The sequence below is a fragment of the Lynx rufus genome, unplaced genomic scaffold (genome assembly GCF_022079265.1).
Source record: "Lynx rufus isolate CCGP_SWC_20201006 ecotype Redwood Valley unplaced genomic scaffold, mLynRuf1.p SCAF_10, whole genome shotgun sequence".
NCBI lineage: Eukaryota > Metazoa > Chordata > Mammalia > Carnivora > Felidae > Lynx > Lynx rufus.
Window position 1 is genome coordinate 86,049,265 of NW_025814824.1, and position 20,740 is coordinate 86,070,004.

General features: G+C 46.2%; 1 protein-coding gene across 1 annotated transcript in view; it reads left to right on the top strand.

Moving 5' to 3' along the window:
- Positions 1 to 20,740, top strand: part of GARNL3 (GTPase activating Rap/RanGAP domain like 3) — a 68,925-nt gene that overhangs the window by 7,780 nt on the left and 40,405 nt on the right. Inside the window, exons 4-9 of the mRNA XM_047097126.1 lie at positions 1,053 to 1,117; positions 3,936 to 3,999; positions 7,005 to 7,031; positions 14,212 to 14,287; positions 14,959 to 15,057; positions 16,523 to 16,626. Of these exons, the coding sequence (XP_046953082.1) occupies positions 1,053 to 1,117; positions 3,936 to 3,999; positions 7,005 to 7,031; positions 14,212 to 14,287; positions 14,959 to 15,057; positions 16,523 to 16,626 (435 nt within the window). The remainder of the gene's footprint in view (positions 1 to 1,052; positions 1,118 to 3,935; positions 4,000 to 7,004; positions 7,032 to 14,211; positions 14,288 to 14,958; positions 15,058 to 16,522; positions 16,627 to 20,740) is intronic.

Genomic DNA, 20,740 nt, shown 5'->3' on the forward strand with positions numbered 1-20,740 from the left:
ATAAAGCAAGTGGCCTTCGTCTATTCTGGGTGGTTTGGACGTGGGACTGAACCATTCAGGCAACCTTTCATTCATTTGCTTTCATGCAAAAAATATTTATTGAGTGCATTCTAGCGGTTAGTCACAGCGGGTATCATTTAGAGAGGAAGAAACAGGGTTTAAATAGTAAACACAGAGGGGTGCCTGACTGGCCTGGAGGGTAGAGCACACAACTCTTTGATCTCAGAGTCCTGAGTTCAAGCCCCACGTTGAGCATGGAGCCTACTTTAAAAAACACATAGCAACGTGAATGGAACTGGAGAGTGTTATGCTAAGTGAAATAAGTCATACAGAGGAAGACAGATACCATATGGTTTCACTCTTATGTGGATCCTGAGAAACTTAACAGGAACCCATGGGGGAGGGGAAGGAAAAAAAAAAGAAAAAGAGGTTAGAGTGGGAGAGAGCCAAAGCATAAGAGACTCTTAAAAACTGAGAACAAACTGAGGGCTGATGGGGGGTGGGAGGGAGGGGAGTATGGGTGATGGGTATTGAGGAGGGCACCTGTTGGGATGAGCACTGGGTGTTGTATGGAAACCAATATGACAATAAATTTCATATGAAAAAATAATAAAATAAAAAATATATAGTAAACACAGAAAAATATAGAAGTACATATTATGAAACCCTCTCTGAAAGATTCGAGCGATTTCTAGTTCCAAAAGCCTTTGACTTGGAGGTATTACATTCAGGTCCCATTGACACGTGGACACTGTTTTCTTATTGTTTTGGAGGCTGATCTGACTCTTGGCTCGGAGACTAGACCCCCTTCTCATCTCAGTCACGTGGCTCATCTGAGCCCCACACTAACCCATCAATCCATACGTTGAAGAGTAATGCTTAACTCCGCACATGTCGGGCTAGGGGGATGGTGGAAGACGTTGTCAAGCCTGAGCAAGATTTTCTCCACCATAGAATATGTTCATTCATATATTCTTTTAAATGGCCAGGTGAGGCTCTTTCAGAGATGGAAATCGCTAAATCCTCACTGATCTGGTGTTTTGACTTTGCAGGGTACCCAGAAAATATGCCTTCCGTACAGTCCCACAAAAACTCTCTCTGTGAAGTCCATCTTAAGGTGAGTACTCATGAATAGAAACCCAACACCAGGAGCCTTTACAAGTACTCTGCTCCTGCGATCATCTGATGTTACTTTTCTACTTTCTGGAGCCTTGACCACATAGCAGACATTTTGCCAAGCATCTGACTTGCATTACGTCCTGCATGTCAGCGTCTTCACAGCAAGTCTGTAGGATGGGTGCTGCGATCCTCCCCACTGTGCGGCGGAAGAAATGGAAGCTCAGAGAGAGCCAAGATCATACAGCGAGTGTGTGGTGAAAATTGAGCTCCCCTCTTACGCATCTCCAAACTGCCTGCGTGGCTGCCTTCTTTTTTCTTGCATGCATGCAGATACTTTGGTTTCGTAAACAAAATCAAGAAATATTTTTCCTCTCATTTTCCTGCTTTGAAACAGAAACTCATATGTCAGCAAATGCTTCTCAGGGAAGAATGTCCTTATTCTTTGCAAAGAGACAGTTAAATGAATGGAACATCCAGCTGCGCTGTGCTCTGCTGGGGCTCTGCCCCCACCTCTCCACCCTGCCTCGTGTCACCCCTCCCCCCCATACCGGATGCCAGACACCCCTAGGAGTGCCACCACTCAGGTGCTACCTGTTGCCCTGTCACCATCCGAGAGGTTACATTGTAGTAACGGTAGCTTCTTAGGCACAGCGCTAAATGCTCTACAGACATCCTCTTAGAAAGTCTTTAAGTTTTTAATGTGTATTTATTTTTGAAAGAGAGAGTATGAGCTGGAGAGGGGCAGAGAGAGAATGGAGACACAGAACGCGAAGCAGGCTCCAGTCTCTGAGCTCTCAGCACAAAGCCCAACGCAGGGCTCGAACTCATAAACTGTGATATCATGACCTGAGCCAAAGTCTGACGCTTAACCAACTGAGCTACCCAGGCGCCCCTCTTAGAAAGTCTTTAGACCACCTCCATAGAGTAGATCTGTTACCACCTACACTCCACCAAGGAAGGATCACAGCCTCCGAGAAGTGAAGGGATTGGACAAAGATCTCACAGCTGGTAAACCACAGAGCTGGGATTTAAACCCAGGTCCCGGTCATTCCCAGGCTTGGGCCTTTAGCCACTAAAGCCTGTGTTGTATGAATATAAACGCTTATCCCAGGGCCCTGTGGTTTACTCTCTGTTCATCGGCAGCTAGGTGGTGGGAAGAGATCATGTCCTCAGTGTCCCAGCCACAACGCACACTTGTCAGAAACATCTCTTAAATGGAGGGACAGTCTTGACTCCATTAGTTAGGGACCACATCTGGCTGATGAAGGGCACTGAGTTCAGAAGTAAAAATGTTCATATCTCATTTTCAAGCTTGATTTGCTCTTCAAATTGCAGGCCTTCTTCTTTCTGCTCTAGGCCTTCTGACTTTTCTCCTGAGCAGTCTGAAGCCTGAGCTATGAAAGCATCAGTGGAGAGGTTAACATTTGTATCAAGCACAGAAATACCTTGCTGCTTCTAAGGAGCTATAAATCTTAACTGGCTTTGAGAAGAACACTTAGAATTACACTGGCTTCCGATTTCTGTGACTTTTTTTTTTTCCTAAAAAGAAGTTACTCCAGCTTCTTTATATTTAAGGACAAGTTTCATTTAGTCATGACCTCATTTAGTCCTGTGAGTAGGGCCTCCGCTTCTCAGCCCACCGCTCTGTAGCCAGAGCACAGAGGAAACATTTCAGCCAGGAAACACTTTTTTTTTTAAAGATGTGGAAGAGCAAAATGTCTTCAGTTGGCTGCCGATAGAAGAAAAGATTTTATCTTTATTTGTTACCACCATGAACTTGAAAACTTTTTAAAAGGAAATGAAACCGTGAATACTGTGGAGTCAGGTAAGTCTGGGTTCAGATCTTGGCTCTGCTCCTTACCAGCTTTGTCATCCTAGTTCAATTTCCTCACCTTTAAAATGGGGATGGAAAAGTACTCGCCTCGTAGAGACAAAATGAGATCATCCACGTAAAGCATTTAGCGGGGTGCCCGGCATATAGTAAGTACTCCATAAAGATCAGCTATTATTATGTTTGCCTTTCATTTACAAATACGGGACTCTTAGGTGAAAGGGGCCTCCGGGGTTGGGGAGTTCAACTCCCTGTTTTATTTAATTAATTAATTAAATGTTTATTTTTGAGAGTGACAGAGACAGAATGCGAGTGGGTTAGGGGCAGAGAGAGAGGGAGACACAGACTCGGAAGCAGGCTCCAGGCTCTGAGCTGTCAGCACAGAGCCTGACACGGGGCTCAAACTCACAAGCTGTGAGATCATGACCGGAGCCGAAGTCAGACGCTCGACCGACTGAGCCACCCAGGCGCCCCTCAACTCCCTGTTTTAACGTCTAGAGGAACTTAGGCCCAAGGAGGTTGGCATTGCTTTGCAAAGTAAAACATGAAAGAACGAGCTTGTTAAGGGGGGGCCTTTTTGCCCTGAGTGGCAGAAGAATGGCCAAAGGAAGAAAGAAATGCCCACTGGGCTTCATTACATTTCATTTTGTCATTAATTGCTACGGAAATGTCAATGAATCGCTTTTTTAGTAAATAAAAGTAAGAATCTTGAAGGTTAGGTTGCCCAAAATATGCTCCTGATTGCTCCCCTCCTCTCTTACTAGATGAGTGTCATTAAGGGGCAGTTCTGTAAGGAAAGTACAGTGCCGTCTTTGGTTACCCTCATGCATTCATTCATTGAGCACCCTGTGTGATCATTGATTTCCTGTGTGCCAGGCCCTCAAGGGAGTCCAGCTGTGATTTTCTAGAAGCTAGTACGTAGTTTCTCTGAAGCCCTGTGACTTGCGCCACCATGCTACGGCTCATTCTCTCCGTTCTATTTCAGTGCCATGAATCTGGACAAATTTGAGAAAGGCCCCAGAGAAATTTTTCATCCCGAGATCCAAAAGGTAACACGAGTTTTTTGCTTCATAATGGTGTATGTTTGATCACAATGTTAGATTAGAACAGACAGATCATCAGTGATTCTTGGCCTAGGATACGAGCATAAGCAGAATCACCTATGAGGCTTTGAAAAATAATCATAAAGAACCTCGCAGCTGAGATTCTGATTTGTCAAGTGGGGGTGGGAATCTGCATTTTTCACAAGTCCCACGAATGATTCTGAGGCATAGCCACAACTGAGAACCGCTGAACTAATACGGTCCTTGATCCGTGAACCAAAAGGGTGTATGTTCAGAAGGACCTTACTGGGTTAAAAGCCAGTCTTTTTACTCAGCGATGTCGAATGTATGGAACGTGAGATTTTTTTTAAGTAGCAAAACACAAAATGTGTTTATTGAGCTCTAACTCCAATAGAACACCATAGACAATAGAAGGTATCCAGAATCCATCCTGTTTTCTCAAGACTTACTGTTAAGGGAAAGCAGTCTGCCTTGGGAGAAAAAATTTCAGACTCATAATCTAGTAAAGGGCCATCAGAAAAATGTCAGCCAAACTTCTGTCTTGTCTCAATTAATGTAGCTTTGAAATTCTCCCCCTTGAAACTTACGAATGCAGCCATCACATAGTGCCGGCTGTGTGTCAAAGCTGAGCTTAAAGGGACTGGGTACACCAAGGCCGGTGACAGGGAAGAGGCTGGAGAGTCAGGCTGGAATCCTAGCTAGGAGGCAGTGGAGAGCCTGTGGAATCTTTAAGTAGAGAAACATCGTGCTTAGTCCTCTTTTCAGGGAAATAATTCAGATGTTATGGGGAGGAGAGAGGGGAGCGTGAGTAGTCTTTGCTTGCATACCTTCAAAATAGTTAGCTTTTAAAATAAACTTATCGGGGGCACCTGGGTGGCTCAGTTGGTCAAGTGTCCGACTTTGGCTCAGGTCACGATCTCACAGTTCGTGGGTCTAAGTCCTATGTCGGACTCTGTGCTGACACCTCAGAGCCTGGACCTTGCTTCAGATTCTGTGTCTTCTCTACCCCTCCCCTGCTCATACTCTCTGTCTCTCAAAAACACATAAAAGTTTAAAAAAATTTTTTTAATTAAAAAATAAAATAAACATTGGCTCTCAGCTTACCCCAAATACATAAAGTTGTGAATTCCCCATATCTTCTGTTTTAATTTTTAAGACAGTATTTGTACACTAACTCAACTCCAGAAGGAACTGAGGCCAAAATGGGTGTATTCGGTTAAACTTTAAGCAACTTTAAGCTATGCAGTGCTTAAAACTAATTCTTTATATCAGATTTTCAAACAACTGGGAATTATTAATATGCTACCATCAATGTGCCTTTATTCTTTCATCTGTACAGGCTATCATACTCTTTTTTTTTTTTTTAAGGTAAGGGATTTTTTAATGTTTTCTTTATAATTAAAAAACATTTTTTTAACATTTATTTATTTTTGAGAGAGAGAGAGTACAAGCAGGGAAGGGGGAGAGAGAGAGGGAGACATGGAATCTATAGCAGGCTCCAGGCTCTGAGCTGTCAGCACAGAGCCCGACGTGGGGCTCGAACTCACAGACCGTGAGATCATGACCTGCGCCAAAGTCATATGCTTATTAACTGACTAAGCTACCCAGGCGCCCCTTTTTTAGAATTTTTTTAAATATTTATTTGTGAGAGACAGCATGAGCAGGGGAGGGGCAGAGAGAGAGGGAGAGAGAGAGAATCCCAAGCAAGCTCTGCACTTGTCCGACACAGGGCTCGATCTCATGAACCACGAGATCATGACCTAAACCAAAATCAAGAGTCAGATGTTCAACTGACTGAGCTACCCAGGTACCCCTAATGTTTATTTATTTTGAGAGAGAGAGAGAGAGAGAGAGAGAGAGGAAGGGAGGGAGGGGAGGTGGGAGGGAGGGAGAAAGAAAGAGAGGCAGCGCATGCATGGGAGGGGGGCAGAGAGAGAGAGGGAGAGGATCCCAAGCAGGCTCCACCCTGTCAGCACAGCACTCGGTCTGACCTGGGGCTCCATCCCATGGTTCGTGAGATTATGACCTGAGCCAAAATCAAGAGTCAGACACTCAACCAACTGAGCCACCCGGGCGCCCCCAGGTTATCAATATTCTTAATCCTTTCCTTCTTGGAGCCTGGATAGGACCCCCAGACACAGGGCCCCAAATCCACGGAGCCCATGGGATGCTTCTATCAGCATCTTGCCGCTGAGCAGAGATCCTCAACAGACTTCATCTGTGCTAAGTCATCCCTGTCTGACTTCCCTCTTCCAACAAAATCAAAGAGGACAAGATAACAAAATACGGAAGCCTTCTGCCTATTTATATCATAACTCTGTGCCTGTTTTTCACCAAACAGAAGACACCTTCAGCTTCCCCGACATCTGCGTTTTGACTTTCTTTCCCTTAACAGGGGGCCACCCACGCGCCCTCCTCCATTCCGGGTGTGTGAGTGTGCACCTGTGTGTGCCCCTCGGTAGTGGTGGTTTCACAGCTGCCACCGTCTCCTGTAGGTGTACCTGAAGAAGCCTTGAGCCACAGGCGTTAGGGAGAAGAGAAGGAAAGCGGTCTTGGATCCAAAAAGTAAACCAAAAACAAACCGATCGCATTATGAAGAAGGCATCTTTCCACCAAGCAGGAAGGTGGCTGATGCTATTTAAAAATGTTACTCGCCTTTTTCTGGCTGCTATACTATATAGTTACATTTATCTTGGCCAAAATCTTCCAGAAGCCATGTGTGATAAGCTAGCTTTAAATAGATGGAGAAACCCGGGTGTCTGTGTGTTTCTTCCCACTGTGACACAGTCTTTTGTTCCCAGATAGCTGTGCTATCGTGTGACTTTCCTAGATGGTCAGGTATTTTACAAAAATCTGCACAACTAAATTTGAATTTTTTAAGCACTTCTAGGTGAGGAAATGCTGTAAACTGAAGCTTGGCTTTCACAGGAAGTCAAAATAAAATCGTTACTGTGAAACGTGGACCTAACTTTCAAATCTTGGTTTGACAGGACTTGCTGGTTCTTGAAGAACAAGAGGTAAGTAATTTTATGAGAAATTTGTTCCTGCTGTGTTCTGCCTCACCCTTCACCATGACCATGACCTTTTCTTTCAGTCAAACCTCTCTACGTGGATTTGCTCGGTGAGCAAATTATTAGCATGGAAAGACTTTCCTGACATTTTTTTCCAAGGTACATTTCAGAATTTCCTGTGCAGCCAGCCATAAAGACATAAAAGGAAGCTACTTAAATCCGCTCGGAAATATTCAAATTTTACCCTTGTAATCAGGGCGAGTAATGAGGTTTTAATTTTCATGAAGTCAAAGGGTGTTAGTGCTTGACTAGCACACTCGATTTACTGACATCATATTTATTCTCACATTTCCATTCCCTGTTGCCCCACTTTTAAAATTTTTTTTAATGTTTATTTATTTTTGAGACAGAGACAGAGCATGAACGAGGGAGGGTCAGAGAGACAGGGAGACACAGAGTCCGAAGCAGGCTCCAGGCTCTGAGCTGTCAGCACAGAGCCCGACGCAGGGCTCGAACTCACGGACCGTGAGATCATGACCTGAGCTGAAGTCGGACGCTTAACCGACTGAGCCACCCAGGCGCCTGTTGCCCCACTTTTAAAAAAATGTCCTGGGTTTTCTAAGTACATCACTAACATAGGGAAATAATCAAAACGTTGTCAATAGGCAACTGAGTAGTTCAATTATAACTTTTGCGTACCGTGCCTGTCAGTAAATGACCGTAGCATTTGGCCAGTTGCTCAGGCCACACTTGGAAAAGTCCTTAACACCTCTCTTTCCCTCTCACCCCAAATCTAATCCTTCAGCACACCCTATGACGATTTCTTCAACATATATCCCAAATTTGAACATTTCTCAAACTTTCCACCACGATGCTCTCATCCCTTGAACCACCCCCACCGTCTCTCACCTGCACTGTGCAGAACCTCCGGCTTTCAGCTTCCCCTCTCTTCTCTTTCTCGTCTGGCATCATCCAAATGGTCCTTTTAAACGTCAAGCCAGGTCATCCCTACGTGGCAGGCTCTCATGGCTTTCCATCCCTCTCCAAGTAAAGCCCCGAGTCCTCCCCGGCCTCCTGGGGCCTGCCTGACCCAGCCCTGCTACTTCTCTGCTCCTCTCCTCCACACTAACCACGTGTACTTGCTTACTCCTCATCTGCCCTGGGAGGGCCCACCCCCTAGGATGCCCCTCCCCAGATGTCCTCAGGGCCACACCCTTTCCTTGATTAGGGTCTCTGCTTGGAGAGGCTGTCCTTGCTCACCCTCTAAAATAGCACACCCTGCCTCTTACCCTCTGCCCTAGAAGCTGCTCTGTGTTTCTTCTGGACACTTCTATTTTCATTTGCACACTTTGTACCACTAGAACGTAAGCAGCATGAGAGCTGGGTGGAACTTAATCAATTTGTTCACTGCCTTATCCCCAGATCCTAGAGCAGTGGAGAGAGGGCACAGAGTAAATATCTGTTGCTTGAATAAGTAGATTATGTATTGATTAAATGAATTGTGAGAAACAATGATGCCATTGAGAAGAATGAGGTAGGGGCATCTGGGTGGCTCAACCATCTAGGCTGGTTGAGTGTCCGACTTTTGATTTCAGCTCAGGTCATGATGCCGGGGTTGTGGGATCTCATGAGCCCCATGTCGGGCTGGGCACTGAGCACAGAGCCTATTTGAAGTTCCCTCTCTCCCTCTCTCTCTCTCTCTCTCCCTCTCTCCCTCCCTCCCTCTATTCCTCTCTCCCTCCCTCTATCCCTTTCCCCCACACTTGATCTCTCTCTCTCTCAAATTAAAAAAGAAAAGAATGAGGTAGATCTTTATTTCCTGGCCTGGAAAGTTTTCCATGATATAATGTTTACTGAGGGGAAAAGAAAGCAATTCACAGGGCAATTCCTGTTTATTTTCTAAGTTTATTTATTTTTAGAGAGCACACCGATGGGTGAGGGTCAGAGAGAGAGAAGGAGAGAGAGAGAATTCCAAGCAGGGCTCCACGCTGTCAGCACAGAGCCCATTGTGGGGTTCAAACTCCCGAACTGTGAGATATGATCTAAACTGAAATCAAGACCGACTGAACCACCCAGGTACCCCAATTCCAGTTGTTTTTATAAGCAAAGATTTATATGTGTATTCATTCATTTGCTCATTCATTGATTCAACAAATATTTACTGAGCTCCCCCTGTGTGTGTACCCTGTACTATTTGAGGCACTGGGGATACATCGGCAAGCAAGACAAGGCCCCTTCATGGACCTTACGATCTGGTGGGATAAGACAAAGTGCCCAAGTAATCAGACAAACGTGACAACGTGGCTAGCCCTGAGGGCTGTGGGGAAAATAAGACAAAGTGGGCGGTGCAGGAAGGAGCAGGTTTTTTATGTTGAACAGCGTAGGTTTCTCTGAGCCAGTGACATCTCAGGGGATTCCTGTGAACACGTCGATGTACGTGCAAAGTCGCTGAGATAATGCGGCCCAGGTTGTTGTAACTCCCAGGAGGACTTTGTGCAGGACGGTGGGGGTGTAGGATGGGCTGCTGCAGAGCACCAGCACACAGACGCCCACGTTTTTATCTGTATGTTATCCACGTACAAGTCATGCCTGTGGCTGCAGTTGGTAGAAGGCAAGAAATGAAAGTAATAGACATTTCTGGCAAACATTCAAAAATTACAGAAATGCACAAAACTCGAAAGTACCGCCTAAAATCAGAGAGAAAACTGGTATTGGCATAGTATCCCATTTTGGTATATATGTTTGTTATATTTTACGTAAAATTAGGATTACGCTGCGTAGAGTTTTCACGTCTCAGAACTATTCTGTTCGTGAATCCAGAGGTGTTTATTTGGCACCTCCAGAGTACATGCACATGCCTGTTCTGACAAAGTGCAGAAATGTATAAATGGAAAATGAGAAAGCTCCCCACCTTCACTTCCACGCCCTCCCCTCCCCACCCCTCCCCACCCCATCCGCAGCCCCGTACAACCCCTGTGAACTGGTTTGGAGTTTATCTTCTTACACTTCTTTTTTTGGACCTCCTGAGTTTTGGAAAAGTAAATAGCTGATCTCTTTCTTTCTCAATTTCATTTCTTTACTACGAGAATATTGCTCAACGCAATAAGAGCAAGCACTCGTCACAGTGTATTCTAAGAGGCCTGAGCCATGGTCATCCTTCAGAGAGGATGTGGCCAAGGCACTTCTGTTTAATCCTGCCACCTTCTCGGCCCGGGAGCATTTATCCTAATTCCACCCAGTTACAGTGATAAACTATCTGAAACCCGAGTTTTGTTCGTCCTCTGAGAGGCACCCCAGGAGAGGCATGGCTCCCCAGGCCGCAACACGCATGGAGACAGTGTGAGAAGTGTAGGAACACGTGAATCATAAAAATGCCAAGGTAGCGCCTGACCCAGAGTAACAAGGAACCAGGGGTATCTGGTTTCAAATCAGGCCATCATTTCTCGGCGCTTCTCGAATTATTGGAACTTCAGTTTCCCCACATACTTCACTTCCTTCCTTCAAAAGAAATATGATTCCTAGCTCATTATTAATTCCCAAGGATATGACTGCACCTTGGCTGATAGTCACGTTGACTTTTGTCTCAGAACATTTAGAACTTAAAAATCCAAAGTCCCTAAGGGTGCGTGGGTGGCTCAGTCAGTTAAGCGTCTGACTCTGGATTTCAGCTCAGGTTCATGGGTTCAAGCCCCACGTCTGGCTCTGTGCTGACAGCATGGAGCCTGCTTGGGATCCTCTCTCCCTCCCTCTCTCTCTCTGTCTCTCTCCCCCTCCCTCCCCCTCTCCCCATGTCTCTGCTCCTCCTCCGCTCTTGCTCACTCTCTCTGTCAAAATAAATAAACTTTAAAAAAAGCACCCCATACAAGTAGGAATTGAAAAATGATTCTATCTCTATGATGAGTGTCTGAGCAGGACTTAAATCCTGAGAAAACCAGTTTGCACGGATTTCCCCATACCAGTCACCTCCCTCCTGGGGCCCAGATCTGGTGTTAGAACCTTGAGACCTCTGTCCCATCCCCCAAGATCTAGTGCTGAGAGATCAGCTTAATGATGTCAGCTTAAATAGTTTGCTCACATGTGATCTGTGGTGGTCGGGTAGTGCCACATCAAACCATCCCCTCCCCAAAACCATCTCTTCCAAAAATATAATCCACTCTATTCAGTGAAGCCTTGACTTCTGGAGATAGGTGGTAACTCTGAGTTAATCGTCACCATCATTTGGGAAGCCCTAGAAACAAAATTAGCTGGAGACCCTGTAGGTAAATTCCAGGTATTTTAACAAGGCCTTGCCACACTGGTCTTTCTGGAGTCCCCACCTGAAGCGGGAGGATTCCTCAGCCAGGGCGCTGGTAGCAGGATGCCAGTCACAGAGCCATAAAAACTCCTTCAAGCTTTGGCCGGTGATCGGGTGGCAGGAGGCCCCCTTTCTGCTTGTGGCTCAGCCCTTCTGTCAACCCAGCACTGCCCGGAGAAGACCACACCGCGGGGCTGGGGAGAGTGCTGGGTCAAAAGTCTGGAGACCCGACTTCTGGCTCCTATCCCACCGTCCGCTTAGTGCCTGCCTTGGGTGAGGCTGGCCTTCCCTGGTCTCCACTCGTCCTGTCTGTAAGAGGAAAGCGTGGACTCCATGGGCCGTAGGGTCCCTTCTGGTTCTAAGAGGCGGCCGGTTCCCGGCTCACGACTCTAGCCATCGACCCAGCCTTTCGCTCTTGGCTCGCCAGCAGTCAGCTTGGCTGGACCTGATCCTGTGCCACCTGCCAGTCTGCTGGTTTATTCTCTAGTCCAGTGGTTCTCACAGTGGGGTTCCTGGACCAGCAGAACCAGCATCACCTAGGAACTTGTCAGAAATACAGACTCTTGGGCCCTACCCCAGAAGTGATGAATTGAAAACGTCAGGAGTGGAGCCAAGCAGTCTATTTTAGCAAGTCCGCAAGTGATTCTGACACCTGGTCAAGTCTGAGAGCCACTGCCTTAGTCTCAACACTGTTATCCTAAGAGATACTATTATAGGCAGACTACTATAGACACTTTATTTATTTATTTAATTTATTTGTATTTTGAGAAAGAGCGCACATGTGCATGAACAAAGGAAGAACAGAGGAAGAGGGAGAGAGAGAATCCCAAGCAGGCTCCTTGCCCAGCCCAGAGCCCAATGCTGGGCTCGATCTCACAATAGTGAAATCATGACTTGAGCCAAAATCAAGAGTCAGAAGCTTAATCAGCTGAGCCACCCAAGCACCCCATGTAGGTGCTTTTTTTTTAAATTTTTTTTTTTTAACATTTATTCATTTTTGAAAGGCAGAGAGACAGCACAAATGGGGGAGGAGCAGAGAGAGAGGGAGACACGGAAACAGAAGCAGGCTCCAGACTCTGAGCTATCAGCACAGAGCCCGATGCGGGGCTTGAACTCACGGACCGCAAATGACTTGAGCTGAAGTCGGCCACTTAACCGACTGAGCCTAGGTGCTTTTTAAGGGATCTCTGAGAATGGAGGGTGTGCCAGAGTCTTGGAGACACGTGACTGCTGTCATCATTTCCAAAACACAGGAAGAAAAGTTAGCAAGTTTAGAATCCTCGAGTAGGAAGAGACCCCAGGCAAAAATTGTAAGAAATTACCAAAAACAAGATTGTGAAGAAGAGGTAATCATTTGGAGGCAGCTTGTGAAAAACAAGTTGTATCTGACCAGTTTTGTGTCTTTGCTCCTTTATTATGCACACGGTTATGCCATGAATATTTATTAATCGTCTCCAGTATACCCAGCACCATGATGGGCACTGGAGATTCGGTAGAAAGGAAGACGTGTATGATCTATCCTTCAAAGACTTGTGTTCTAGTGGTAGAAACAGACACAAATGCACATTTAATAAAAGAATTACTGAGTATGAATAGTGCTAAGAAAATAAACAAGATGCTATGGCCGGCAGTGACTTTATATCAAAAAGTCAGGGAAGGCCTCTCTGGACACGGGCATTTGAGCCAAGACCTGCATGATGGGAAGGAACAGGCCGTAGAAGGGGCTGTGGAAGAGTTCCAGGTGAGAGCTCAGCCTGGGCGCATTCTCTTTCACGCTCTGTATAGAAAACCACACTCACTGATGGATGTGCATCTGTCTGTTAGGTGTGTTGAGGACAGAAAGATGCTTAGAAGCACAGCATTGGGCCATTGGATTTTTCGTCTTAATTCTCCCAGACCCAGCTGTCCTGAATCCTGGCATTCTGCCTTACCCACCCACCCCACTCCACCCCACCCCACCCCACCCCCTACCACCAACCTGTGATCCACTGGCCAATGCTTTAAACACCTTTGTTCCTAGCCTACCCTTTAATTGACCACCTAGAATTCCCCCATCTAGTGGTGCATCACAGAGCCTCGCAAAAGTTGATTCTCTTCCAACCTTAGATTTCATTTTTGTTATGAAATACTTCAGATATTCAAAAAAAGGGTAGAGAATAATATTATGAAGACCTGTAAACCCATTATCCAGCTTGAGGAAGAAAATATGAAAAGTACCATTGATCTACCTAATCTCATTCCTCACTCTTCCTGTAGAACCTATCACCTTGTATTTGGTATTTATTATTCCCACAGAGTATGATTTTAATCCATTGTTTAGAGTTCAGGGTAGCAGATTGAACATTTGTACTAGCGACTTCTTGATATCCGCACCCCAACACACGCATCTGTTTTGTGACTTCTTGAGGTTAATTATCTTGAGGAATTCGGGGAAACCAGCTTTTAGAATAAATTGCCTACAGTTTCCATTTCTGTTCCTAACAGTCCACAGTATATCAGCCTAAGATTGTTGTGTTCAGTTTTGAATTACACTGAGCTCTCCTGTGTGTTAACTGATCAGAACATGGCACCAGTCCTGTGAGCTCCTGCTGGCAATTTGAGTGCTGTTTTGCTGCAGAATAGACCTGGCATCCAGCAGAAGCCATTAGTAATGAAATTACAAATGAATTAACTCACATAAAAAAAAAAAAGTCTCAACTGTAAGCTATAAAGACCTATAAAAATAAATGATTTTGTTAATACTAGTCAAAATTGAGATGGAGGAGAGAAAGTAATCCTCAAATATCCATCTTGGTCATTGAAATTTTCCTAAGTGATGAACAACACATATCCTAACTGTATATGTTTTCATGATAAAGTTACATTCAACGTCTTTTGTTGTCTTATTGTAAGGGCTCTGTGAATTTCAAGTTCGGGGTTCTATTTGCCAAAGACGGGCAGCTCACTGATGACGAGATGTTCAGCAATGGTAAGTGTCCCCTCCTTTGTGCTCACTGAAACCCTTGTTGACAGTTTTGACAATCCAAACTGAGCGTACCTGTTGAGTTGGAGTCTTTCCGTTGTTTCACGAAATTTTAGGGTAAAATTTCAGGGTCAACTTTGTAGGGCAGCTGCTGTCCAGTTTCATCCAATTTGGCAAATATTTGTCAGTCACCAAATTTGGACCGGCCACCGGCACCAGAGATGGAGTCTGTCTGGAAAAGTACACGGGATTGGAAGAATTTGGCTCTACATCATAATCTCAGTAGCAGAGGAAGATTTTTCTCTGATATTTACGGTTGGGAGAATTATCAAATGTGCCATTTTCCTGTTGTTGTGACCTGCGCTCTTCTTGTTACATACCTATTCATTATTAATAGAAGTAGCAATGGTGTTTACGTTTTGCAACACTAAAGCCTTGTGATCCCAGTCTGGCAGTGGGAAGGTTGGTCAGTCTGATTCTGTGGTTTTCCTTTCCTTGGAATCCCGTGAATTGTGGAAGTTCCTTTGCCGTCTCCGGGAAGGAAGCGTGGCCTCTCCGCTAGGTCTGCTGCCCGAGTCTCCACAGCCTCGTTAACGTTCCGGTGATTTCAGGGCATCGTTAGAAAATGACGACCTTGCACATTCTGTACTTTATTCACACTTTACCTCTTCCTGCAGAAATCGGAAGTGACGCTTTTCAAAAATTTTTACATCTTCTGGGTGACAAAATCACCCTAAAGGGCTGGACAGGCTACCGCGGCGGTCTGGACACCAAAAGTAAGCTCACCTCCTGATCTCTTCTGCTGCCATTTGTATAACTTCTCTAGTAGTCAGCCTGACCTGTATTTGGATTTAGTCCCAAGGTGGGGAAGGGATGGACAGGAAAGGATGAGAAGGAATTTGAGCTTCATACCCAGTCGGACACAGGGCGGCTGGACACATCTGGGGCCTCCATTGAGTCTGGCAAGTCCAAGTCCACCCTCAAACAGCCCCTACGTGTGGCAGGCCGCGGTCCGTGGATACTTACTGTCGAGAGCCTCTGTGTACCAGGGCTATGTGAGGCTCCAGGGACGTAGCAATGGATACACCAACATGGTCCCTACCTTTCTAGGAGCTGATAGTCCAGTGGATAGCACAGACCCTAAACAGATAATTACCAAATACCTTAGCACTAAGTGCTTGGAGGAACAAAGAAGAAAAAGTGCAGAGTGCCGTGGGGCATTTTCCCTAACCTGGGGGATGAGAGAAGGCTTCCCTGAGGGAAGGATGAGAGGGAGTAATTTGAGTCTTGAAGGGAGAAGAGAATTCTAGGCAAGAGAACATTTGTGAAGTCGCTGAGTGAGGAAAGAGCCTGATGTGTTCTAGAAACTAAGAGAACATCTTCACGGCAAAGGGACTGGAGAAGAGGAGGGGGCGATCCCGCGGGGAGTTTGAGATCACATGAAAAATTTCGGATTTTATTGTAAATGGAGTTGGATGTCATGAAAGGGTTTTAAGTAGAGGCGTGGTGGGGTCTGATTGCACCCTCCAGCCGAACTTGCTGGCCGCGGTGTGGGGAATGACCCGGCAGGGTGCATGGGCACATGGTGAACCTGACCGCCCATAGGTTCGCTACCCCCATTGCCAATACTCAGCCTCTCCGTTACGGTCACAGCCACCATCCACTGAACTTTTGCTGTGGCCTGGTACCCTGCAAGTATAATCTTGAAAACATCCCTAGAAGGTAGTTACTATTTTTATCCCCATTTTCAAATTAAGAAACTGAGGCTTCGAGAAAATTAAGGTGACTTGTTAAAAGGAACATAGCTGAGAACTCGAACCCAGGTCTGCTTAACTCCAAAGCCAGTGGTTTCAGCCACTCTGCCCGTGAGAGTACTTGCTTTATTTTATGGACGTCATAATTATGTGTACGTCATCTCGTGTTAATTTTGTCCTGTAAACGAGCAGTAACTGGAAGGCAAGAGCTTGCAGCACCTTGTCCTTTTAAAGCCCAGACGTCTATGTGAATCAGACAGCAAGCGAGCTTAGAGCGGGGAGGGGGAGGGCTCTCCATGTGGGCAGGAGCCTTGTATTAGCTGGACAGTGAGCCATACTGTGGCTTCCGCTCAGGTGGATAACCCAGAATGATCCTTGGGAGTGTACTAACTGTGTGCTATAGTCCCCCAGCCTGCAAATAAAGACTATTTCCTTAGGGTGTCAGAATGCTCTGCGTCTACTAAATGCTCATGTTTATGTCTTACAGATGATACCACAGGGATACATTCAGTTTATACTGTCTACCAAGGGCATGAGATCATGTTTCATGTTTCCACCATGTTGCCATATTCCAAAGAGAACAAACAGCAGGTATGTGTGAACACAGGCTCTTTGAGAACACACAGACCATCACATAGTGACCTAAATGTGGAGAAAGTGTCGCTATGATTTCGTAGAACAAGAAACCGTATGTGCTAATATATGAACTGAACTTCAGGCACCAGTGTAGGGACGTTTCTAGTCTGTGTATTTGAACTTTCCACAAACCTTGGGAAGCACTGTTCTCACCAATGCTATCCCCTTAGATGAGGGATCAGAGATAATCGTGCACACACGTGCCTCTGTGTGAACGTGTATGTGTATTTGCATGCGTGAGTGTGGTTTTACAGACTCGTGAGAAACTGTTTTACGTAGATGTCGCCTTTGCTCTGAGACTTCTCTCCGTGTGTCCGGTATCTCATCAGAGACTACCCAGGACATAAAGCAAGTGAATCCTGAGTGCCGGCTGGCAAGCACTTCCCAGGGCCGTGCAGGAAGTTATCGCCGAGTATCTGCATGAGCTGTGCCGTACTGGGGGGGGGGGGCAGGAATCTACCTGACGCACCCCAGAGACTGGCCGTTTCCAGAAGATTTTCCAGTTTGTGGGAATTAGATAGAACAAAGATACATGTTGCTGGTTTTTGAAGGATTTGGGGGGCATTCCGTTTAACTTTTTATTAGATGTTTATCCCTTTTTTATGCATTGAAGGCATCGTATGAATAAATATCACAAACGTGGATGGACAGTTGGTCAGCAAAGATTTGTGAGAAATAGGAACCTGAAGAGGGGAGGTGATGGGCTCAGAGGCTTTTGTTTCTAAGCACATGTAATTCTTAGTTCAGTAAGACCTCATCGGGGGGAAAGACACAAAACAAACCAGTGGGCTAAAATGTGGCATTCCATGGGGCGCCTGGGTGGCTCAGACGGTGAAGCATCTGACTTCGGCTCAGGTCATGATCTCAGAATTTGTTGAGTTTGAGCCCTGGGTCAGGCTCTGTGCTAACGGGTCAGAGCCTGGAGCCTGCTTCAGAGTGTGTGTCTCCCTCTCTGCCCCTCCCCCACTCATACTCTGTCTCTCCCTCTCAAAAATAAACAAAACTTTAAAGAAATTATTTTTCAAATAAATAAAATGTGATGTTCCAGTCGTGAGATATAAAGATGCTTCGGGGACGTGGCAGGGAGGGATAGGAAGAGCCACTTCTGTCGGATGGTTTGGGGCCTGGAGTAAAGAGCTGGTGGGTTTATCCTGCAGGCACCAGAGACCCACTGGAGGTCTTAAACTCATTCTGGTTTTAGAAGGCTCACTCTGGGAGAGGGCAGGTGGGAACAGGAAGTGCCTCGGCCCAGCACGACTGCTTAGTGGCTGAGGTCACTTTCTGCAAGGCATCGTCCTTTGCAGGGTCGAGGGCACCTTTATTATCGAAGGAGCTGAAGCTCTTAGGATCTTAGGATCATGCGCTGAGGGGGGACTGAGCTGGCCTTCCCAGTCATTATGAATTACAATGACCTCCTACAGCTCAACAATAATATCACAGAACTTCCCCGGAAATGTTTTACAATCTTCCTCCTCCCTGCACTCTGACCTTTTCAGCCCTGCACAATCACCAGATTGCCCATGTCTTGTGACAGGTAGGGGCATTAGCCAGAGAGACAGGAGCAAAGAATGTGACATTTCAACCTTTGCCCAACTCTGAAGACGTGAACCTTATCTCTTCGAGGGGCTGTCAGTATATTAAGGCGTGACCACCCACGCCAGCAGCTCTGTAATGTCCCCAGGTGGACCCGGTATTCTCAACATCGTGGTTGTCTCCGTGGTAGCACTTGGGGCCTCCACTTGCCAAGCATCAGTCGGTAGGAGGCAAAACAAAACTCAAATTTGTGTCTATTGCCAGGAAGATCAGACAGGTGGGAAGAGAGACAAAGAAACACAGGACACTAGTGAACCTTAACAGTGCCCAATCATGGCAGAGCAGAGAAAAACCACTAGCTGTGAGCCTCTCTCCGTACCCTGGGGGCCTAAGGTAACAGACAATAAGGCAGAGGCCAGCCTGGCTCATCAAATCTTGCTGCTTTTGGACCTCCCAACATCTAGAACATGAGGGGAACGGTCTGAGCCATATCCCAAATCTGACATAAAGAAGCCACCCCTCGCACAGTTTGTAGGTTCTGGTATTCCTGTGACTTCTACGTCTCCTCCTCTGTCACTGAACCAAACCTGAACTGGGGGGTGACAGAGAGGGAGGTATTGATATTCGCCTCTGTGGGGCCTCACCTTTCTCCTAACGCCCTGTGATGTCCCGTACCACTGACATCTCCTGGTCTCCCAAGTCCAGGCCCTGAGGGCAACTTGTAGAACTGGATGAAAGCACAGCTCCTCGAGCAGCCCATCTGGGACCAGTCCTAGCTCTGCTAAGAACTAGCTGCGTGATCTTGGGCACGTGATGAGCCCTGCCTGGCCCGGGGTGCGGTTCTTGGCCCTCTTGCCGCCACCTCCTACTCTCATTCACTCCGTGGATGATCTCCCCTGGTCTCAGGGCTCTAGATAGCTTTTGTACGCTGACCCCCAAATTTACGTCTCCATCCGGAAGTCCAGACTCAGGTGCAGCCTTCTTGGCACCCTCTGGGGCTAGATGCCTCGAGCCCAACGTGTCCAAAATTGCACCCCGACTCCCCTGCAGCCTCTCCTTTCTCAGTGGAATTGCTGGGTCGTGTGGTAATCCTGGGGTTAAGTGTTTGGGGGACCAGCATACCGTTCTCCACAGCAGTTGCCCCATTCTGGATTCCCAGCAGCAGTGCCTAAGAGCTCGACTTTCTCCACGTCCTCGACAGCAGTTTTATTTCCAGGTGTTTTATGTTTTCTTCGGCTTTGTTTTGTTTTGCTATAGCTAGCCTAATGGGTGTGAAGTGGCAGCCCATCGTGGTTTTGATCGGTGACGTGGAGCATCTTCTCATGCGTTGATCACATCTCCTTGGGAGAAATGTTTATTCAACTCCGGTTGCCCACTTTTTAATCAAGTTATTTGATTTGTTGTTGTTGAGTTGTAGGAGTTCTGTATATTCTGGATATAACCCCTTATCAGGTGCATGATTTGTAAATTTTTTTTAAGTTTATTGATTTTGAAAGAGAGCGTGTGAGCAGGACAGGGGCAGAGAGAGAGGGGGAAAGAGAGAGAATCTCAAGCAGGCTCCTCACTGTCAGCACGGAGCCCGACACGGGGCTCAAACCCACAAAGCGTGAGACTGAAATCAAGAGTCAAACACTCAACCGACTGAGCCACCCAGGTGCCCCTGTAAATATTTTCTCCCATTCTGTGTGCTGCTGCCTTTCATGTGTGTCAGTGGTGTCCTTTCTTGGGCCAAAACTTTAAATCTTGATGCAGTCCATTTTATCTCATTTCCCCTTTTGTTGGGTGTGCTTTTGGTGCCACAGCCAAGAGATGATTGCCAAAAATAATGACTTTTGTAGTTGAATTGAAATTATTAGGACATCCCTAAACCTTCATTTCCTCATTTGCAAAACTGGGATAATATCTAGTAAGAATCAGAAAGGAATCCTGTTCTCCAGGAGCTTATACTTCAGAATAGGGGACACACCAGGGATCCACGGAGAACAGTGAATCCTTCTGTTTGGCCGATTAAGCAAAGGTCTAGGACAGGGGGTTGGCAAACGATGGCACATGGGCCAAACTTCACATACTGCCTGTTTTGTTAAATTGTTATTGGAACACAGCCATGCCTACCCGTTTATGGATCGTCTATAGCTGCTTTTGTACTATGACAGCAGAGCTCATGGGTGCAAACAGACAATATGATCTACAAAGCTGAAACTATTTATTGTCTGGCCCTTTACAGAAAAAAATTGCTGACCACAGGTCTAGGAGATCAGTTTTGAAAGGTCAGCTGAGGTCAGATTACATAAGGCCGTTGTCCTCCCCAAGTGCATCTTTCAGAAGTAGCTAAGGCATTTATAAACATGCACATGTTTGACCCCTTCCCCAGGAAATTCTCATGCAATGCCTCTTGTCTGGGGGCCTTGAATGCCAGGCTAAGAGGATGAAGTAGGAACAAAGGTGGACACAATCACGACAGCAAAATGGGAGAGAATGGAGGCAAGGAGCCTAGTTCGGAAGCTTCTGCAGAAGGGGAGGCAAGAAGAAAGGCAGG